The sequence below is a fragment of the Alexandromys fortis genome, unplaced genomic scaffold (genome assembly GCF_014885135.2).
Source record: "Alexandromys fortis isolate MF-2015 unplaced genomic scaffold, M_Fortis_MF-2015_v1.1 scaffold_460, whole genome shotgun sequence".
NCBI classification, from domain to species: domain Eukaryota; kingdom Metazoa; phylum Chordata; class Mammalia; order Rodentia; family Cricetidae; genus Alexandromys; species Alexandromys fortis.
This window is the reverse complement of record NW_026068327.1, coordinates 124,328-140,268: the sequence shown is the minus strand read 5'-3', so window position 1 is coordinate 140,268 and position 15,941 is coordinate 124,328. Positions and strand designations below refer to the sequence as shown.

Below are 15,941 nucleotides of genomic sequence, written 5' to 3'. Positions count from 1 at the left end.
GGGGTGGGTGGGTGTGCAAGGTGGGTAGGTGACGCCTGGGGCAGCCGCTTTCCGCGATCTGGCCAGAGGCCAACTCCCCTCCCTGGCTGGTTAATTACTGGCTCATTAAGCAGCGGCTGGAGACCTCCCTAATCATCTCCCCCAGCCCCCAGTCCCCCGATTTTAATTAAGTCGAACAGGGAGGGGAGTCATTAGAACAAGAAATATGAACCGAGCTGTCGGAGAACATTCCAGCGGCCGGAGTCCGCGCCACCCCGACTGGGGGCTCGGAACCCAGGTGGCCGACACCCCCAGCCCCACGCCAGCCCGGCCAGCCCCGGGGCCAGGCCGGTGTCTCCCGGGCCGTCCAACCCAGGTGGCCGACACCCCCAGCCCCACGCCAGCCCGGCCAGCCCCGGGGCCAGGCCGGTGTCTCCCGGGCCGTCCGGCCGCTCCCCGCCTCCACCCGCCGCCGCCGCCGCCCGGCCTGCGTCTCCCCGCCCCCGGCTCCTCCCCGTTCCTCCTCTCCTCCCCTCCTCTTCCTCCCGCTCCCCTCCCCCAGCCGCCTCCCTAGCTCCCCCTGCTCCCTCCTCCCTCCTCTCGCACACACACCCCCGCTTGGGCCTCCTCTCTCTCCCTCTCTCTCCGGCTCCATTTTCTCCGCCGCCGGGGGCCGGGGTCTCCTGTGGGGGTGCCCAGGCGGCACCCCGGGTCTCCCGTTCAGTGCCGGGGTGAACTCCCGGAGGGAGCCGGGAGGCGGGTTGCCGGGCGGGGTTGGGGCGGAGGGAGCAGCGGCCCCGGCGAGTTTGGAGGGGGGAAGTCACCGGCGGGGGGAGGGGCGAATAGGGAGGGGGCCTCAGGTCCCCCCCCAGCTATGGACGAGCGGCTGCTGGGGCCGCCCCCTCCGGGCGGGGGCCGGGGAAGCCTGGGGCTGGTGGGTGGGGAGCCCGGGGGCCCTGGCGAGCCTCCCGGTGCCGGAGACCCCGGTGGGGGAAGTGGGGGGGTCCCGGGAGGCCGAGGGAAGCAAGACATCGGGGACATTCTGCAACAGATAATGACCATCACCGACCAGAGCCTGGACGAGGCCCAGGCCAAGTGAGTGCCCCCACCCCGGGACCCTGCTCACAGCTCTGAGTCCTCTGCAAGCTCCCCTTCCCCAGGGCCCTCTCTGGATCTGGCAACTCTTTTTCTCTCCTTAGTTCTGGTGATCTCTCAAAGCTTGCTTTGCCCCTAGGCCCGAAAACCCGCACAGAGGGAGCCCCAGGTGGTCTCACTCCCTCCTAACCTTTTGCTGACCCCTACACTCTGCTCTGGCCCATCTCCTTACTCCCAGACTTAGAAACTGTTCTCAGCCGACGCTGCCTTCCCTAACTATCCAGCTAGCCTGCCCCATTCTCTTCGGATCCAGGATCTCCACACACTCCCTTCCACCGTGGTTGGGGCCTCCAAGAGCCCTCACAGGCTTTCCCACACACTGTACTGAAGTGTCAGGTAGGGGGCACCCCCTTCCAGGCCCCCTGCCACCTCACACTGACTTTCTTCCATCTCAGCCTCAGTTTCCCTTACTCCCAAACCTACCTAGTCACCTTTATTTCCTGTCATCTCCAGATCCTTTCTCCATCTTTTTGCTTGAACCTTCTTCCTTAGCCTCAGCCCGCCCATGGTGACCTTAACCCCTTTGCCTGCTTCTTCTGCTTCCTTTGGCCCAGCAGCTTCCCGGAGCCATGGCAGCTGATCTCTCAAGAACTACCCCTCCAACTCCATTCCACCTCCATTCCGACCGTCCCCCTTCTCAGATTTATGCCCCACCTCGTTCCCTGGCACCCCTCTCCTCTCTCCTGGCCCCTGAACTCTTTCTTCTCCCATTCCTCCTAAGGAAACACGCCCTAAACTGTCACCGAATGAAGCCTGCTCTGTTTAGTGTCCTGTGTGAAATCAAGGAGAAAACTGGTACGTGGGTGTCCCCCGGTACGTGGGTGTCCCCCCTTTCTCACTTCTGAGAACTGGACCGTGCTCACTCCAGGGCTCAGAGTTTGACAACTTGAAGCCCTGAGGAAAGTGAGACCCAGGAAAGGGAGTGGGGAAGGAATTGAACAGACACTGGGAGGTTGGGACACTGGGTGGGGGATTCCTGGGGCCTTAAGTCCACTGCCTGCCTGCTAGGCCTTAGCATTCGGAGCTCCCAAGAGGAGGAGCCGGTGGACCCCCAGCTGATGCGCCTGGACAACATGCTTCTGGCAGAAGGTGTGGCTGGACCAGAGAAAGGGGGGGGCTCTGCAGCGGCAGCTGCAGCCGCCGCAGCCTCAGGAGGTGGCGTGTCCCCCGACAACTCCATCGAACACTCAGACTATCGAAGCAAGCTTGCCCAGATCCGCCACATCTACCATTCGGAGTTGGAGAAGTACGAGCAGGTGAGGAGAGGAGGCCCAGGGAGCGAGCGAGAGGCTCTGGAGGTCTCCCCAAGCCACAGAGCTCCTCAGCAGCCCACCTGCCCCAACAGGCCTGCAATGAGTTCACAACCCACGTCATGAACCTGCTGCGGGAGCAGAGCCGTACTCGTCCTGTGGCCCCCAAGGAGATGGAGCGGATGGTGAGCATCATCCATCGCAAGTTCAGCGCCATCCAGATGCAGCTGAAGCAGAGCACCTGCGAGGCCGTCATGATCCTGCGCTCTCGCTTCCTGGATGCCAGACGCAAACGCCGGAACTTCAGCAAACAGGCCACCGAGGTCCTGAATGAATATTTCTACTCCCACCTGAGTAACCCTTACCCTAGTGAGGAGGCCAAAGAGGAGCTTGCCAAGAAGTGCGGCATCACTGTCTCTCAGGTGCTTTGGGGAGGGGGGGGACACCTGGGCAGGGGGTCCTGGAGAAGGGGTTCTGTCTGACCCCCTCTGCCCAACCCTGCAGGTTTCCAACTGGTTTGGTAACAAGCGAATTCGCTACAAGAAAAATATTGGGAAGTTCCAAGAGGAGGCCAATATCTATGCTGTGAAGACAGCCGTGTCCGTCGCCCAGGGGGGCCACAGCCGCACCAGCTCCCCAACGCCTCCTTCCTCTGCAGGTGGAGCCCATGGCCACTCTAGCTGGCTGCTTTGCATGCTTCCTGTCTATGCAAGATGATAGCAAAGAGGATGTTTTGGGGTGAAAGAGACCAGGGGTGTTGATGTCAAGGGGAGGGTCTTCAGTGGATAGCCAGGGAAGGTTCCCAGATAGCCTGTTCAGGGGGTGGGACTGCTGTTCTGTGGGTAATTTGTATGCAATCCATGTGCATTCCCAGAGTTAGCTTTCTGGGAGCTAAGGGTTGCTTTCCCCTCCTGTCTGCAATCCCCTGTGCTTTTCTCTGATTCCCTCTCTCTGCTCTCCCAAGGCTCTGGCGGCTCTTTCAACCTCTCAGGATCTGGAGACATGTTTCTGGGGATGCCTGGGCTCAATGGGGATTCCTACCCCGCCTCTCAGGTCAGGAGCCCCAGCTTTTCTCTTTGATGGTGTGCATGCTGGGGCGGCAGGTACATGTGCCACTGCGCGTGCGTGCTGAAGTCAGGGCAGCTCTGTGGTTGCAGTCCTCTCCTGCTTAGGTCGGGTCTGGGGACCAGAACCAGATCTTCAGGCTTTCGTGAGCTATGTCACCGGCCTCACCCCCAAGCACACAAAGCCTGCCTAAGGCTTCCTTGTGTCCTGTGTCCGTGGTGGGTCACGTCTTTCTTTGTACCCTGCAGGTGGAATCCCTCCGACACTCAATGGGGCCAGGGAGCTATGGGGATAATCTTGGGGGAGGCCAGATATACAGCCCTCGAGAAATGCGGGTAAGTGGATCACAGGGCCCCGCCGCCTCCAACTTTCACGCTCACCAGGATGGAGTGTGAGCCCCACACGGGATCTTTCCCCTTCTCTGACTTTGATTCTCTTTTCCAGGCCAATGGTGGCTGGCAGGAGGCTGTGACCCCATCCTCAGTGACGTCCCCAACAGAGGGCCCGGGAAGTGTTCACTCTGACACCTCCAACTGACCTTGCCCCTCAAGGTCACAGGGCTGGGGGCTCCCAACAGGCAACTCTTGAAGAGGACTTGGGCATCTAAAGGACAAACCCCAACAGAAGCACAACACAGAGAAGGGCAGATGGGATCGTGCTCTCCCCAACTGGACACTCAGTGCTGGGGTGCTGGCTACATGGCAGGGAAAGTGGGTGTCCCCCTTTTTTCCGTCTTTTCCCCTCTCGCACAGAAAACAGATGTGTTTCTCAGATCTCTCCAGTCTACATCAACTATTCCGTTTGTCTCTGGGCTCCCTGCTTTCTTTTCCCCACCCCACTTAAATACTCTGGAATCTGGAGACGTCAGCCCTGCCCGACCTAGAGATGCCAAAAATGGGGACTCCTGAACAGAGGCCCTGGGCCAACACCTCCCCGCGCACCCCCACCTTCTTCCCCTCCAGACGGCTTTATTACCTCATTCGCAGCTCATCTTAAACCAATAGACTCGCTCGGTGGACAGGAGTGTCTGACTCGGTTATCTACCTCGGAGGGAGCTTCTGCTACTTTAGAGAATCGTTGGCTGGGCTTTGGAGTTGGTTTTGTTTTTTAGAAAACCTGGGATCTGTCTGTATTTTTTTTATTGTTTTTGTTGGTAGTGGTGATCCTTAGTTTTTAATAGTTGGAAGAAATAGGGATTTTGGTGTGTGCGTGTGTGTGTGTGTGTGTGTGTGTGTGCGCGCGTGTTTTTTTTTTTAAATAAACATACTGATTTATTTTTGTTTACCCACGTGAGAAGTAAGAGCCAAAGGGGTCTAGAAAGAGAACAAACAATTGGTGGTGGCCACTTGCTCCAGGCCTCCCATGGGGGAAGTGGATCTTGCAGGACACCATGTCCTCATCCTGGTCACTTAGGTGTTCCTAGCTTGTGCCGGCAAATCTCTGCTGTATTTGACATGGAGCACGATGCCCCTCTAGCCTCCTGTCTTCCCTCTCCCAATAACCTGTGGGCAAGGCTGGACTGAACTCAGTAATTTTGAAAAAGTCAAAAGGCTTTAAAAAATTTTTTTTTTTGTTAAACCCTTTGCAGAGTGGAGAATGAATGGAGAGTGTTCTTGCCAAACTCACTGAACACGGGCCGGGCTCTTACATGTGTCTCTCTCCCCCGGTTTCCCAGAAATAAGTGTTTCTGCTCATCTTTTTAATGTCATGCCAAAATCAGGGGGGTGGGGAGAAGAGGGAGGCCACAGAACGCCAGGTATGAGTGACGGCATAAACAAGGTCTCATCTCAGCCCTGAACCCTTCTGACCCCCTCAGACATCCTCAGGATCTTCAGGACTGTCACAGTGGGGAATCCCTCCCACCAAAGGCCCAGGCAGGAGGGTGTTGGGAGGCAGGGCTGGGCGGTTCTCTCCTCGCCTGTAAACTTGTAGACTCACAGAGAAAAAAAATGCAGTTTTAAATAAAGAGATTTCTTTTTTCCCTGGGTTTAGTTGAGACTTTTTTTCAAAACAACAACATTAGAAACCTTCCCCCAAAAGAGTAATTCTGAATGAAGCCCCAACAGGTTTCTGTCTTGTCCTCACTAAGATCCCAGGATGACAACAGACCAGGCTGAACCATGTTGCCTAGCAATCTGCCCCAGCCAAGATGGAGCGCTAGTTAGCCCTGTGTGTCAGACTGATGGACCATGGTGGGCTGGAGGAAATGAGACCCTCGGTGGGGTACAAGCCTGTTCCAGGAGAGGCTGTGCCCAGGCGCTGGCAGTGCCCCAGGGCGGGGTGAGACTGCAGCTTCTAGTACCTGAAGGACTCTTGTCCCAGAGGCATGAATTCCTGGCATTCTCTGTGGTGGGACAAGATGGGAGATGGGGGGAGGGTAGAGGGTACAAGCTCCACCTTGGGCAGTGGCCACAGCAGGGAAAGGGGCAGACAGCACCAGGAGCCTGGGAAGGAAGCATGATGCCAGCAGGGACAGCGGCTGGAGCCTGCGTGCTGGTCCTTGCTCTGTGGGGTGAGTCACTCCCAGTCCCACTGACCCTCCTTTTAGGAGTCCAGCTTCCTTCTCCCCAGGATTTCCCTTCTCCCTAGACAATTCCTAGAATCTGGGCACCACTTTCTAGAGCCCCCCACCCACTCGGTCCTACCCACTGGCCCCACCTCTCCCCTTCTGCCCCTCTTCCCCGATACTACCACCCAGGAGCCTTAGTTGCTGGTCAGAACATCACAGCCCGGATCGGAGAGCCACTTGTCCTGAGCTGTAAGGGGGCCCCTAAGAAACCGCCCCAGCTGCTAGAATGGAAACTGGTAAGAAGGCCACCCCGCTTGGCCTCTCGACCTCAGGAGCTATCCTTGAGGGTCCCCAGCACCCCTCCCTGTCTGGTCAGCCCTTCCCCAAACTGCCTAGATGGCTTAGGCTTCTCTCCTCTTGTAGAACACAGGCCGGACTGAAGCGTGGAAGGTCCTGTCTCCCCAGGGAGGACCCTGGGACAGCGTGGCTCGAATCCTCCCCAACGGTTCCCTCCTTCTTCCAGCTATTGGCATCGCGGATGAGGGGACTTTCCGGTGCCGGGCATTAAACAGGCACGGAAAGGAGGTCAAGTCCAACTACCGCGTCCGAGTCTACCGTAAGGGTTCCATGGCCTTGGCTAAGTCACTCTGCATTTTAGAAAACGCCTTCTTTTTCCCCCTTGGCCCTTGACCCTGGCGTATGTGGACCTCTGATCTCCACGGCCCTGGTTCCCATGCCTGGAGTGTGAGAACCTTCAAGAGGCAGCTTCTGATTGGAACTTTCCCTCCAGAGATTCCTGGGAAGCCAGAAATTGTGGATCCTGCCTCTGAACTCACAGCTGGTGTCCCTAATAAGGTACAGAAACAGAAAATGGAAGGGTCCTTTGAACGCATCTGTGGGCCTGCATGGCCTCCCATAGAGTTAGAGGACGAGGTCTCCATTCTTTGTCCAGGTAGGGACCTGTGTGTCAGAGGGAAGCTACCCTGCAGGGACCCTTAGCTGGCACTTGGATGGGAAACCCCTGATTCCTGATGGCAAAGGTGAGTGCCTGGACGCCCTGTACCCGACTGCCTTCTCCCCGACATGCTCCCACATGCTTTTGGAGTTTTGTCCTACCCACTACAGGAACAATCGTGAAGGAAGAGACCACGAGACACCCCGAGACAGGGCTCTTCATGCTGCAGTCAGAGCTGACTGTGACCCCAGCCCCAGGAGGAACCGCCCATCCCACCTTCTCTTGCAGCTTCAGCCTGGGCCTTCCCCGACGCAGGCCCTTGAACGCAACCCCCATCAAGACCCATGTCAGGGGTGAGCAGGGAGGGAGGGCCTGGTCTGGCTGTCTGGGAGGCAGGGATCAACCCCAGGGCCATCAGACCTGCTTCCAGGTAAGCTGATGGCCTCATGCCCATCCTCGCCCAGAGCTTGTGCCTCCAGAGGGGATCCAGCTGTTGGTTGAACCAGAAGGTGGAACAGTCGCTCCCGGTGGAACTGTGACCCTGACCTGTGTCAGCTCAGCTCAGCCCCCTCCTCAGATCCACTGGAAAAAGGATGTGAGTAGCCTAGGAAGCCCGAGAGCCGGGAAACCGTGGCAGGCAGAGGGCCCGAGAGCAGGGAAACCGTGGCAGGCAGAGGGCTGCCTGAGAGCTGGGCTGAAGGCACAATGTGCGGCCGTGGGAATGAAGGCATGAGTCGTGAATGTGGCCAGGGGTTCTTACCCATCTCCCTCCTTCCCCACCAGGGTACACCCCTGCCCCTTGCTTCCAACCCTGTGCTGCTCCTCTCTGAGGTAGGGCATGAGGATGAGGGGATCTACAGTTGTGTGGCCACCCATCCCAGCCACGAGCCTCAGGAAAGCCCCCCTGTCAGCATCAGTATCACAGGTAACCCCTCCCTAGATCCAACTCCCTGCCCTACTCACATGATCCCCAAGAGCCATGCCACCCCTCCCCTCAGTGCACCCAACACCCAGGCCTCTTCTGCTCCACAACAATCCTGTCAAGAGAGAAGTTCACCCTGCCCACTCACTGAAGGGAGATGCCACTGGGCCTCCGCCTAGACAGCCCCATCCGAGCTCCAGTCCCCCCTCAGACTACTCTTTGTCTTCCAGAAACAGGCCAGGAGGGGCCGGCTGCAGGTGAGGGACTGGACTAGAGTCAGAGGGAAGCGTGTGACTGCTGCATGTGACTGGGGCAGAGTCAACAAGGAAGGAGCCGTGTGCTGGAGCTGTGCCCTCAATCTTCCCTATGTCCCTACAGGCTCTGTGGTTGGGGCTGGGCTGGGGACGCTAGCCCTGGCCCTGGGGATCCTGGGAGGCCTGGGAATGGCCACCCTGCTCGTTGGGGTCATCCTGTGGCGAAAACGGCAACCCAGAGAGGAGAGGTGAGTGAAAAGCGCTCCACCCGGGCTGCCTGGCAGCCAGGGGAGCTGTCAGAGGGGCCGCTGGAAGGCTAGGATACCGTTGCTTCTCAGGAAGGCCCCAGAAAACGAGGAGGACGAGGAGGAACGCGCGGAGCTGAATCAGTCAGAGGACGCCGAAACAGCAGAGAACGCGGCAGGGGGACCTTAGGAGAGCCCAGGCAGACTCTGTCCACCAGCTCCTTCGCCGCCCTCGTCCTCCCTCTCCCACGTACGAGCCCCATTCCACCTCATACACTTTCTTCTACAACCAGAGCCCACCTGACCCATGCTGAGTAAACACTTGACACACTTGCCTACCTGTTGTCTGTTTGTGAGAGAAGTGACCTCACCCCTGCATCCCTGGGAGCCCTGCAGGGGAAGGGCTCACCCCATGCCTCCCACCATGCCCAGCATCTGTTCAAGCTGGGCGGAAGAGGTGCCTATCCTGGAAAAAGGGAAGGATCGGGGAGATTTGCCAACACATTATTTCATCTTTTTTTAATTGAATCTGTAATAAAGGAGGTAGTGAGGGGTGGAGAGGAGACACTTAAGAGTCAGAACTCATATTAGACGGTGGGAGAGAACAATTAAATTAAATCAACAAGTGGAGAATTGGGGGAGAGCCCACCTTTAAACATCAAATCAAGAAATCTGGGGGAAGCAAAGGACTGGAACAAAGGGGAATTGGGTGGCTGTCTTTAGTCCGTCCTCCTCGGGGTGGGGGATGACTGCTACCGAGCCAGCAGATACTCCCATCCGCAGCGGGCGGGTCACTCCTCCCCATGGCCTCCCGAAGGAGGCCTTCGCCGACAGAGACAGGTCATGGAAGTGAGGGTGGTCCAAAAGCAAGGAGTGGCCAGCAGGGACCCCAATACTGATTCTCCTCTAGCTAGAGGTGGGCAGGGTGGAGACGCAGCTCAAATACTGAGCAGCCAGAAAAAGAAGAAGATGGCAAGGAACAGGAAGAGGGAATCTTGCCAGCTGGAGGCCGGGTGACCCTGTCCCAGATCCACACCTGTAGGAGAAAGGAAAGCGTCAGCAGCACGCTTGCAGGCCAGGAGGGGGCCCCGGCAGGAACTCGGGGAAAGCTCTTACCTGCACCCCTTCGGAAAGGGTCGTGGGCATTGAACACGGTGGTGAAAAAGCCAAAGGGAAAAGCACCAACACCAAATGAGAAGTGAAAGCCCCCGGTGTCACCAAACGGCTGGAAGCCCTAGGGAGGCAGGGAAGATCAGGGAAACCACAGGCTTTGGCACCGGAGGGACACAGCTGGACAAGGAGACTCACCCCTCTGGTCTCTGGAGCTGGTCGCTGGCCCTGGGGGCGGGGTGGAGTTTTCAATCTGAGGAAAGAGAGAGGGGATCAGCACGTCTGTCCCCTTCTTGGGGCGAAGCTTCAACGTCCATCAGCACCGCGTCTGAGTCTCTCACCTGGGATCCTGGGGCTTCTGGCTCCCTCGCCCATAAAGAGGGACAACGTTCTCCCTGCTGATGCCAGCCTTACACACGGGGCACTCTTGCCTGTCTGGCCGTGTCTCCAGCCACTGAAGAGAAAACACAAAGTGTGTTCGAACACAAAGAGGGTTTTCAAGGTCCCCAGCCCTTTCCGTTTCCCTGTTCATCTCATGAGTACATTACCTGATGAAGACAGGGCCAACTGGATGGAGGAAAAGGAAGAGAAAACGAGAAAACAGGTCACACTACAGCAGAGCCACCGGCACCGGACAGGAGCGCACTGCACCGGTCTCCCAGGTACTGTCTGCTTTACTGTTGTGTTTCTTTCCAGAGTCTCTGCAACTTCCAGCAAACTTGCTCACTTAATTTTTCCAGCTTCTCTCATCTTCAATACCTCAAGTTTTTCCATCTTCAATACACTTGGTACACGCCTCCCTCCCTCTCTCTCCTGCCACCCCTCACCCCTCCCTCAAGCTCTCCATTTTCTGCCTCTTAACTTGATTTCCCAATTCAACAGGTTTCTTTTCAGCTCCAATTCCATTCTTGCTCCCATTCCTCCAGATTCCCACCGTTACAGCCCTACGGTTCCCTCTCCCTCTCACTTCAAGCTCAGTAAAGCCCCCATCTCTATGACCCTTAAACCTCTCCGGAGATCTTGCCTTTCCACAAGGCCTTTGTCCTTGGGTTTGACAACCCCCCTCCCACACACACACACACACACACATCCTATCTCAGTATGGACCCACAGTCCCTAGATCTTGCCCTCCTCCGAGAGGGGCACCTCCCCTAAACAGACAGTCTCTCTCATCTGTTTTTATGTCAACAGCTGGGTAGACCTAATGGGGTACTTTGGCTCAAGCTTCACCAGCACGAACGTGCAGGGACTTCCATTCCCCATTCCACCTCCTCCTTATACCATGCCACACATGCACTAGCTCCTAAGACCCTCCTTTCCCGACATCTCATTTGCACAGAAACGATTCCACACTCCCCCACAGCACACACACCAGTAAAGACACCAGTCCCCACTTCGGGCCTTCCCTTGATGTGTGGGGGGGGCATGCCCTCGAGTCATCGGGCTAACTGCACGGCCCCACTCTCGGCCTCCCCGTCTCAGAGGTACCCCACCCCTCATCCCATGCCCCCGATGCGGATTCTCACCAATACAGGTGGCCGCACACGCTGACCACAGCTTCGCGAGCGGTCTCCAGACATATATTACATTCGAAGGTCGCGCCCGCCCCGCCCCGCTCGCGGTTTGGCCCTTCGGGGCCCCCGTCCTCTTCCTCCGCTGCTGCCATGGCCAGTTCTGCTTCGCCTCCACGTACCCCTCAGTACCCCCAGACACACACACATATACACTCACACTCGGCACACACACACCCCAACAAACCAGGACCGCCTACTGCCCACGATCGTTGGGCAGACTTCAAGGTTTTCTCATGACTATTGGTCGAGACGCCTGCCAATCATACGGGAGTCAAAAGCCAGGCTGGAGCTAGAGGGTGGGGGCGGGAAAAGGTTGCGTGGCCTACCCTTGCACGATGCTGATTGGCTAAGAGAGCATCAGTCACTGTGCAGGCCCGAGGGATTGGTAATAATGCGCTCAGCTAGGGAGGCTCTGATTCGTCTGTGCAGCTGCCAGTCATAGCTACAGACCCTGAGGACTGGCTCGGGCCTGCAGAAGTAGCCCCCTCTGAGCCGCTTTTCTCCTTCGCTTCCGCTTTCGAAGAATGTCCAGGTTCCTATTGGACTTTAGAGCGTACGGTTCCAAGTCAAACGATTGGCTGGAGCTACACGGGGTGGCTACAGGAAGCGAGCATGCGCAATAAGGGGCGGGGTGGGGGGGGGCGTGGAGTGGGCCAACCCGATGGATGCCGAGTCGACTCCGGTCCCACCCCTCCAACTCTGTCCTGTCGCCATGGCAACCCCTCCGCTATTGGCGGGGCCAGTGGTTCAAAGGCCTCGGCTCGGCCTCATCCGGGCCTTTGGACCGGGAACTCTCTCGGCTTGATTGGGCGGTTTGCTTCGCCGCTGATTGGCCGAGACCTGGGAGAGCCGGTGCTGAGCTCGGGAAAAGAGGGCAGAAGTACAAGGGTCGCAGGGTTCAAGATGGCTCCGGCCTCCTTGTGTGACGTAGAGGGCAGAACTTGGGTCCGCCCCTCCCTCCTGGAGAAGTGGGGAGCAGAAGTGGGGTTAGCCCGACGTGTGGATGGTGCGGTCATCGGTCTGCGGCGCTGGTGTTAACCCAACTCTCTCGGTTGGACGACTCAGCCTCTCTAGGTGAATCTCAGAGCAGAACCGAGCCCAAGGCCCACCCGCCCCCGTTGTAATGTGACACAGAGCGGACTAAGGTGGACCTCAGCTCCGTCTTAAATCCTAAGAGCAGGAAAGGTCTGGTTCCACCCCTTTGTGAGCGGGCGCCGGAGGAGCACAACCCACCCCTAAGGTGACCCGCGTCAGGACAGAGAATAGATCCTCCCCTTCCTTGTAATTTGCCCTGCAGGTCTTTTTTTTTTGGCTGGACCTCTGGGAGCTTGGGCCGGTCCAGTACTCAATACTCAGTTACCCACAGTGTGACCCTAGGCGCAGAATTAGGTAACAGTCCTCCCACTACCAAGGGCTCTTCACCAAGCTGTGTAAACTCATTCAAGGCAAAGGTGTCCAGGGGCGGGAGACAGAGACAGGCTCAGGACTGTCCAACACTGATAAAAAGTGTCCGTGTGACTCAGGAATTAAGGAAGGTGAGAAGCTGGGACTCAGTAGAGGGTACGGCGGAGCGAGGATTCCGGAGTGCTGAAGAGGTTTAGATACTGAAATGGCGAATACGGAGGTAGGAGTGATGAGCCGGTCCTGAAAGAGGGAGTCAGGCTTGACCAGCAGGCTACTTGCCTTAGTTTCTCATTCTATTACCCCTAGGAAGCAGAGTTTCATGGTCAAAGTCCCATTGTAGCTCAGGCTGGCCTCAAACTCAGAGATGCTCCTGCCCCGGGGTCTCAAGTGCACTCCACCAACGCTAGCAGCTAGATTGTGTCGGTTGGCTCAGACTGGGTGAGTGAAGGAACTCTGAAAGGACTTAGGCAAACAAGCTTGTAAGGGAGAGAGAGGGCCCTTTATCCTTAAAGGCCAAAGGTGGGTGGAGGAAGGAGATGGGGGCCCGGGACAAAGAGCAAGTGGACAGAGAGCTGGAGAGCTCGGCAGGGAAAGATGGAGTTCTGGGCAGAAAAGGGTGAACTTAATGCTTGAATTTAGAAGGTACTTTATAAACGTGTGTTTATGGGGACAGGAAAAGGGGTGTTTGGGAAACCTGGATTTACAGGGGCTGAGCATAGCTCTGCGTTCAAAGAAAGGCAACGGTCAGAGAGCATGTGAACGAAGCTTGAGATGCAGAGGACATGGAGCAGGGACCCGGGGGCACAGGTGCTGGAAGTGCTGGACCGAGCGCTGGAGCTGGCAGCGGCCGCGAGCCCGGCGGAGCTCTCCCGGGGCGGGGCCAGCGAGAGGTCTGGCCGGCGTGGGGAGGAGATGCTGGTCTCGGAAGAGGCGATTGGCGAGGCCCGCTGCCCATCATCGACCCTACTTCCTGGCCAGCCCCGGAAGCCAGCACGCGCTGGGAGGGGTGGGGGAGATAGCGGCAGCAGTAGCCCCGGCCCTCAGAGAGCCGGCAGTGGGGAGGGTGTTGGGGGTACGGCCCCCCACCATTCCTGCCGATATGGGCCCAGCTTCCCACTCCCACCACCCCTCCATCGGCCGGGGCTAGGACATCCCCAAATCCTGTCGCCCCCTTGGCACCGACACCGAGACAGAGATAGAGCCAGTCGCCACCACCGCTGCCGCAGCCTGGCTGGGGAGGGGGCCCGTCCCCCAGGCCCCCCGCCCCATTGAGGTGTGGGCGGGAAAGGGGTGGGAGGAAGGCGCGGGAAGGGGCCGGGATGGGGGAGAGATGGGGTTGGGAGGGCCGTCTGGGGGCAGGGTGGCTGGGGAGAGGGGCCTGAGCGGAAGAATGGGAGCGGCGAGGGCTGGGGACAAGCTCCGAGGTGGAGGGCTTGACTAGCGGGCCCGAGCCGGGTGAGGGGAGAGATGGGAACTCCGAATTTGGGACGGGGGTGTGGACAAGGGAATCGCGGAGAGGGGATTCCCTTCAGGTTCCCCAGCCTTCTGCTGCGCCTTGGCCCCACTTGACTTTTGGGTGGCCAGGACTGCTTCCTAGGAATGCTGTCAGGCACCCATTACTCTCTGGGCACAGAAGCGCTTATTTCTCAGCGGCCTTCCACGTTGGAATAGACCCGTACTAACACGCGAGCGTCTTGTGGGAGGCTCTGAGCGCCTTTGACAGGTTGCGTTGCTGTATTCAGCTGACTGCCGCTGTAGGAAAGGACGTTTAAACACCCATCGGAGTGGCCCTCATCCTTCTCATCCCATGTCTTGTGTTAAGTTTGTGACATGCTCCAGTGCCAAGTGTACGCGAGGACTTGGCCTGTCGCATCTGTTGGGGGTTTCCATGGTGCTTACAGGCCTTTTATTTTCCCATGCTTGCTTGTTTGGCTTCACAGGTGCTCATCCACAGCCCTGGAGTATGCAGGATCTTCCTGTGTGGGACCCAGTGGCTAGCCCCACTGTGATCAAAGGGCTTGTTTGCCTTCATGTGGTTCTCACCACAAATCTGCAAGCCCTGTGATGTGACCTGTCAGTGTGGCGTAACCATAACATGTACTTCTGGTTGCACCTGCCATTTATTTTTTATATTTTGGGACAGGGTCTCTCTGTGTAGCCTCGGCTGACCTCAGAGTCACAGAGATCCACCTGTGTCTGCCTCCTGAGTGCTGGGATTAAAGGCACGCACCACTATGCCCACCTAAGTTGTTTGTTTGTTTGACATAGCCCACACTGGCCTTGAACTTGCCAGGGAGCCAGGCTGGCCTGGAATTCCTGGTCTTCTGCCTTCGTGTCACCACACCTAGGGTCCCACGGGACCATTCATTTGCTTTACTTTGCTGGCTCCTGACCTGTGTCCTTACATGTTTCCCTCCACCGGCTGTGTCGTCCCTTAGTGCAAGTCTGTCCTGTGGTGAGCCTCCAGTGCCCGTGTCCGTAGGGCCCGTTGTCGTGCCCCTGTGTACTGAGAGAGATGACATCTTCATGATCTGTACGCTGGCTTCCCTGTGGCCGTGTGTAAATGGGGGACTGTAAGGCTTGTTGTCAGTATTTGGGGGAGGTGATGTTTCCTAATGTTCCTCCATCAGAGCGTCCATCCCTGGCCTGCAAGTGTAGCTCAGAGTCCCAGCACGTGCCCAGCATGTGAAAAGCCCCGCACTGCAAAAGCAAAGTGAAAGAAAACAAAAACAGAACCATATTCCCTTATTAACTGATCCATTTGTGGGAGTGTCTACAGCCTTAGAAAACCTTCACCAAGATTTACTGAGCGCTCCCTGAGCCCGCTTCTGTCTGGGCATGGACGTAAGACAGTCCTGACACAGTCCCTGCTCACGGCCCGGAGGAGGTGAGCAGGAGGGGCCAGTGAACTTTTTTTCTTTTTGTTTTTTTTTTAAAAAATATTTAAATATTTATTTATTATGTATACAATATTCTGTTTGTGTGTATGCCTGCAGGCCAGAAGAGGGCACCAGACCCCATTACAGATGGTTGTGAGCCACCATGTGGTTGCTGGGAATTGAACTCAGGACCTTTGGAAGAGCAGGCATCTTAACCTCTGAGCCATCTCTCCAGCCCCCTTCTTTTTGGTTTTTTAAGACAAAATTTCTCTGTAGCTTTGGAGCCTGTTTTGGAACTCACTCTGTGGACCAGGCTGACCTCGAACTCACAGAGACCCACCTGCCTCTGCCTCCCGAGTGCTGAATTAAAGGAGTGTGCCACCACTGCCCGGCCAGTGAACTCTTACCCACTTTGTATTACCACTAGTTCTCAAGCCCAGTGAACAGCAGACTTAATCTGGAAGGCATGTTAAAATACAGGCTGGCCCGGAGCCCAGGCTCATTATGTCTGGGTGAGGCCCAGGAGTTATATTTGTACACCTTGACGACCTCTGACGTGAGGCGTGGTGGCCCACACCTTTAGTCCCAGCATTCAGGAGGGACGGCAGGAAGAGTGTCGCGACCAGTGGGGGGGGGGGGG

At 57.3% G+C, this 15,941-nt stretch overlaps 4 protein-coding genes across 10 annotated transcripts in view; 3 read left to right on the top strand and 1 right to left on the bottom strand.

Annotated features, from left to right (window-relative positions):
• Positions 1-529: 529 nt before the first annotated feature.
• Pbx2 (PBX homeobox 2) lies at positions 530-5,436 on the top strand. Of its 2 annotated transcripts, XM_050132809.1 has the most exons (8): positions 530-1,074; positions 1,856-1,929; positions 2,143-2,390; positions 2,480-2,806; positions 2,889-3,042; positions 3,349-3,437; positions 3,698-3,784; positions 3,894-5,436. In XM_050132809.1, the coding sequence occupies exons 1-8, from the start codon at positions 854-856 to the stop codon at positions 3,984-3,986; spliced, it is 1,293 nt and encodes a 430-aa protein (XP_049988766.1). In that variant the 5' UTR covers positions 530-853; the 3' UTR covers positions 3,987-5,436. The 2 variants fall into 2 exon arrangements, with proteins under 2 accessions (XP_049988766.1, XP_049988767.1); XM_050132810.1 differs by lacking the exon at positions 3,349-3,437.
• Positions 5,437-5,546: 110 nt separating this feature from the next.
• Positions 5,547-8,670, top strand: Ager (advanced glycosylation end-product specific receptor). Of its 2 annotated transcripts, XM_050132807.1 has the most exons (11): positions 5,547-5,961; positions 6,148-6,254; positions 6,382-6,574; positions 6,749-6,813; positions 6,911-6,998; positions 7,084-7,266; positions 7,378-7,508; positions 7,697-7,838; positions 8,066-8,092; positions 8,214-8,337; positions 8,428-8,670. In XM_050132807.1, exons 1-11 carry the CDS (start codon positions 5,547-5,549, stop codon positions 8,522-8,524), a joined length of 1,572 nt encoding a protein of 523 aa, XP_049988764.1. In that variant the 3' UTR covers positions 8,525-8,670. The 2 variants fall into 2 exon arrangements, with proteins under 2 accessions (XP_049988764.1, XP_049988765.1); XM_050132808.1 differs by lacking the exon at positions 8,066-8,092.
• Positions 8,671-8,838: 168 nt separating this feature from the next.
• On the bottom strand, positions 8,839-11,293 carry Rnf5 (ring finger protein 5). The gene is made up of 6 exons (XM_050132811.1): positions 10,971-11,293; positions 9,993-10,011; positions 9,786-9,898; positions 9,643-9,697; positions 9,451-9,568; positions 8,839-9,370 (listed from the first exon to the last, which is right to left on the bottom strand). The coding sequence occupies exons 1-6, from the start codon at positions 11,108-11,110 to the stop codon at positions 9,273-9,275; spliced, it is 543 nt and encodes a 180-aa protein (XP_049988768.1). The 5' UTR covers positions 11,111-11,293; the 3' UTR covers positions 8,839-9,272.
• A 590-nt stretch (positions 11,294-11,883) lies between these two features.
• Agpat1 (1-acylglycerol-3-phosphate O-acyltransferase 1) overlaps positions 11,884-15,941 on the top strand; it is a 12,318-nt gene continuing 8,260 nt past the window's right edge. Inside the window, exon 1 of one of the 5 annotated variants that reach the window (XM_050132769.1) lies at positions 11,884-12,092. Coding sequence is in view for 1 of the 5 variants with exons in the window: in XM_050132767.1 (XP_049988724.1) it covers positions 12,628-12,642 (15 nt within the window). In the remaining 4 variants the exon portion in view is untranslated. Of the gene's footprint in view, positions 12,093-12,413; positions 12,643-12,739; positions 12,861-13,400; positions 13,696-15,941 lie in introns of those variants that run through there. The other 4 variants (XM_050132771.1, XM_050132767.1, XM_050132772.1 and 1 more) reach the window with 4 other exon arrangements.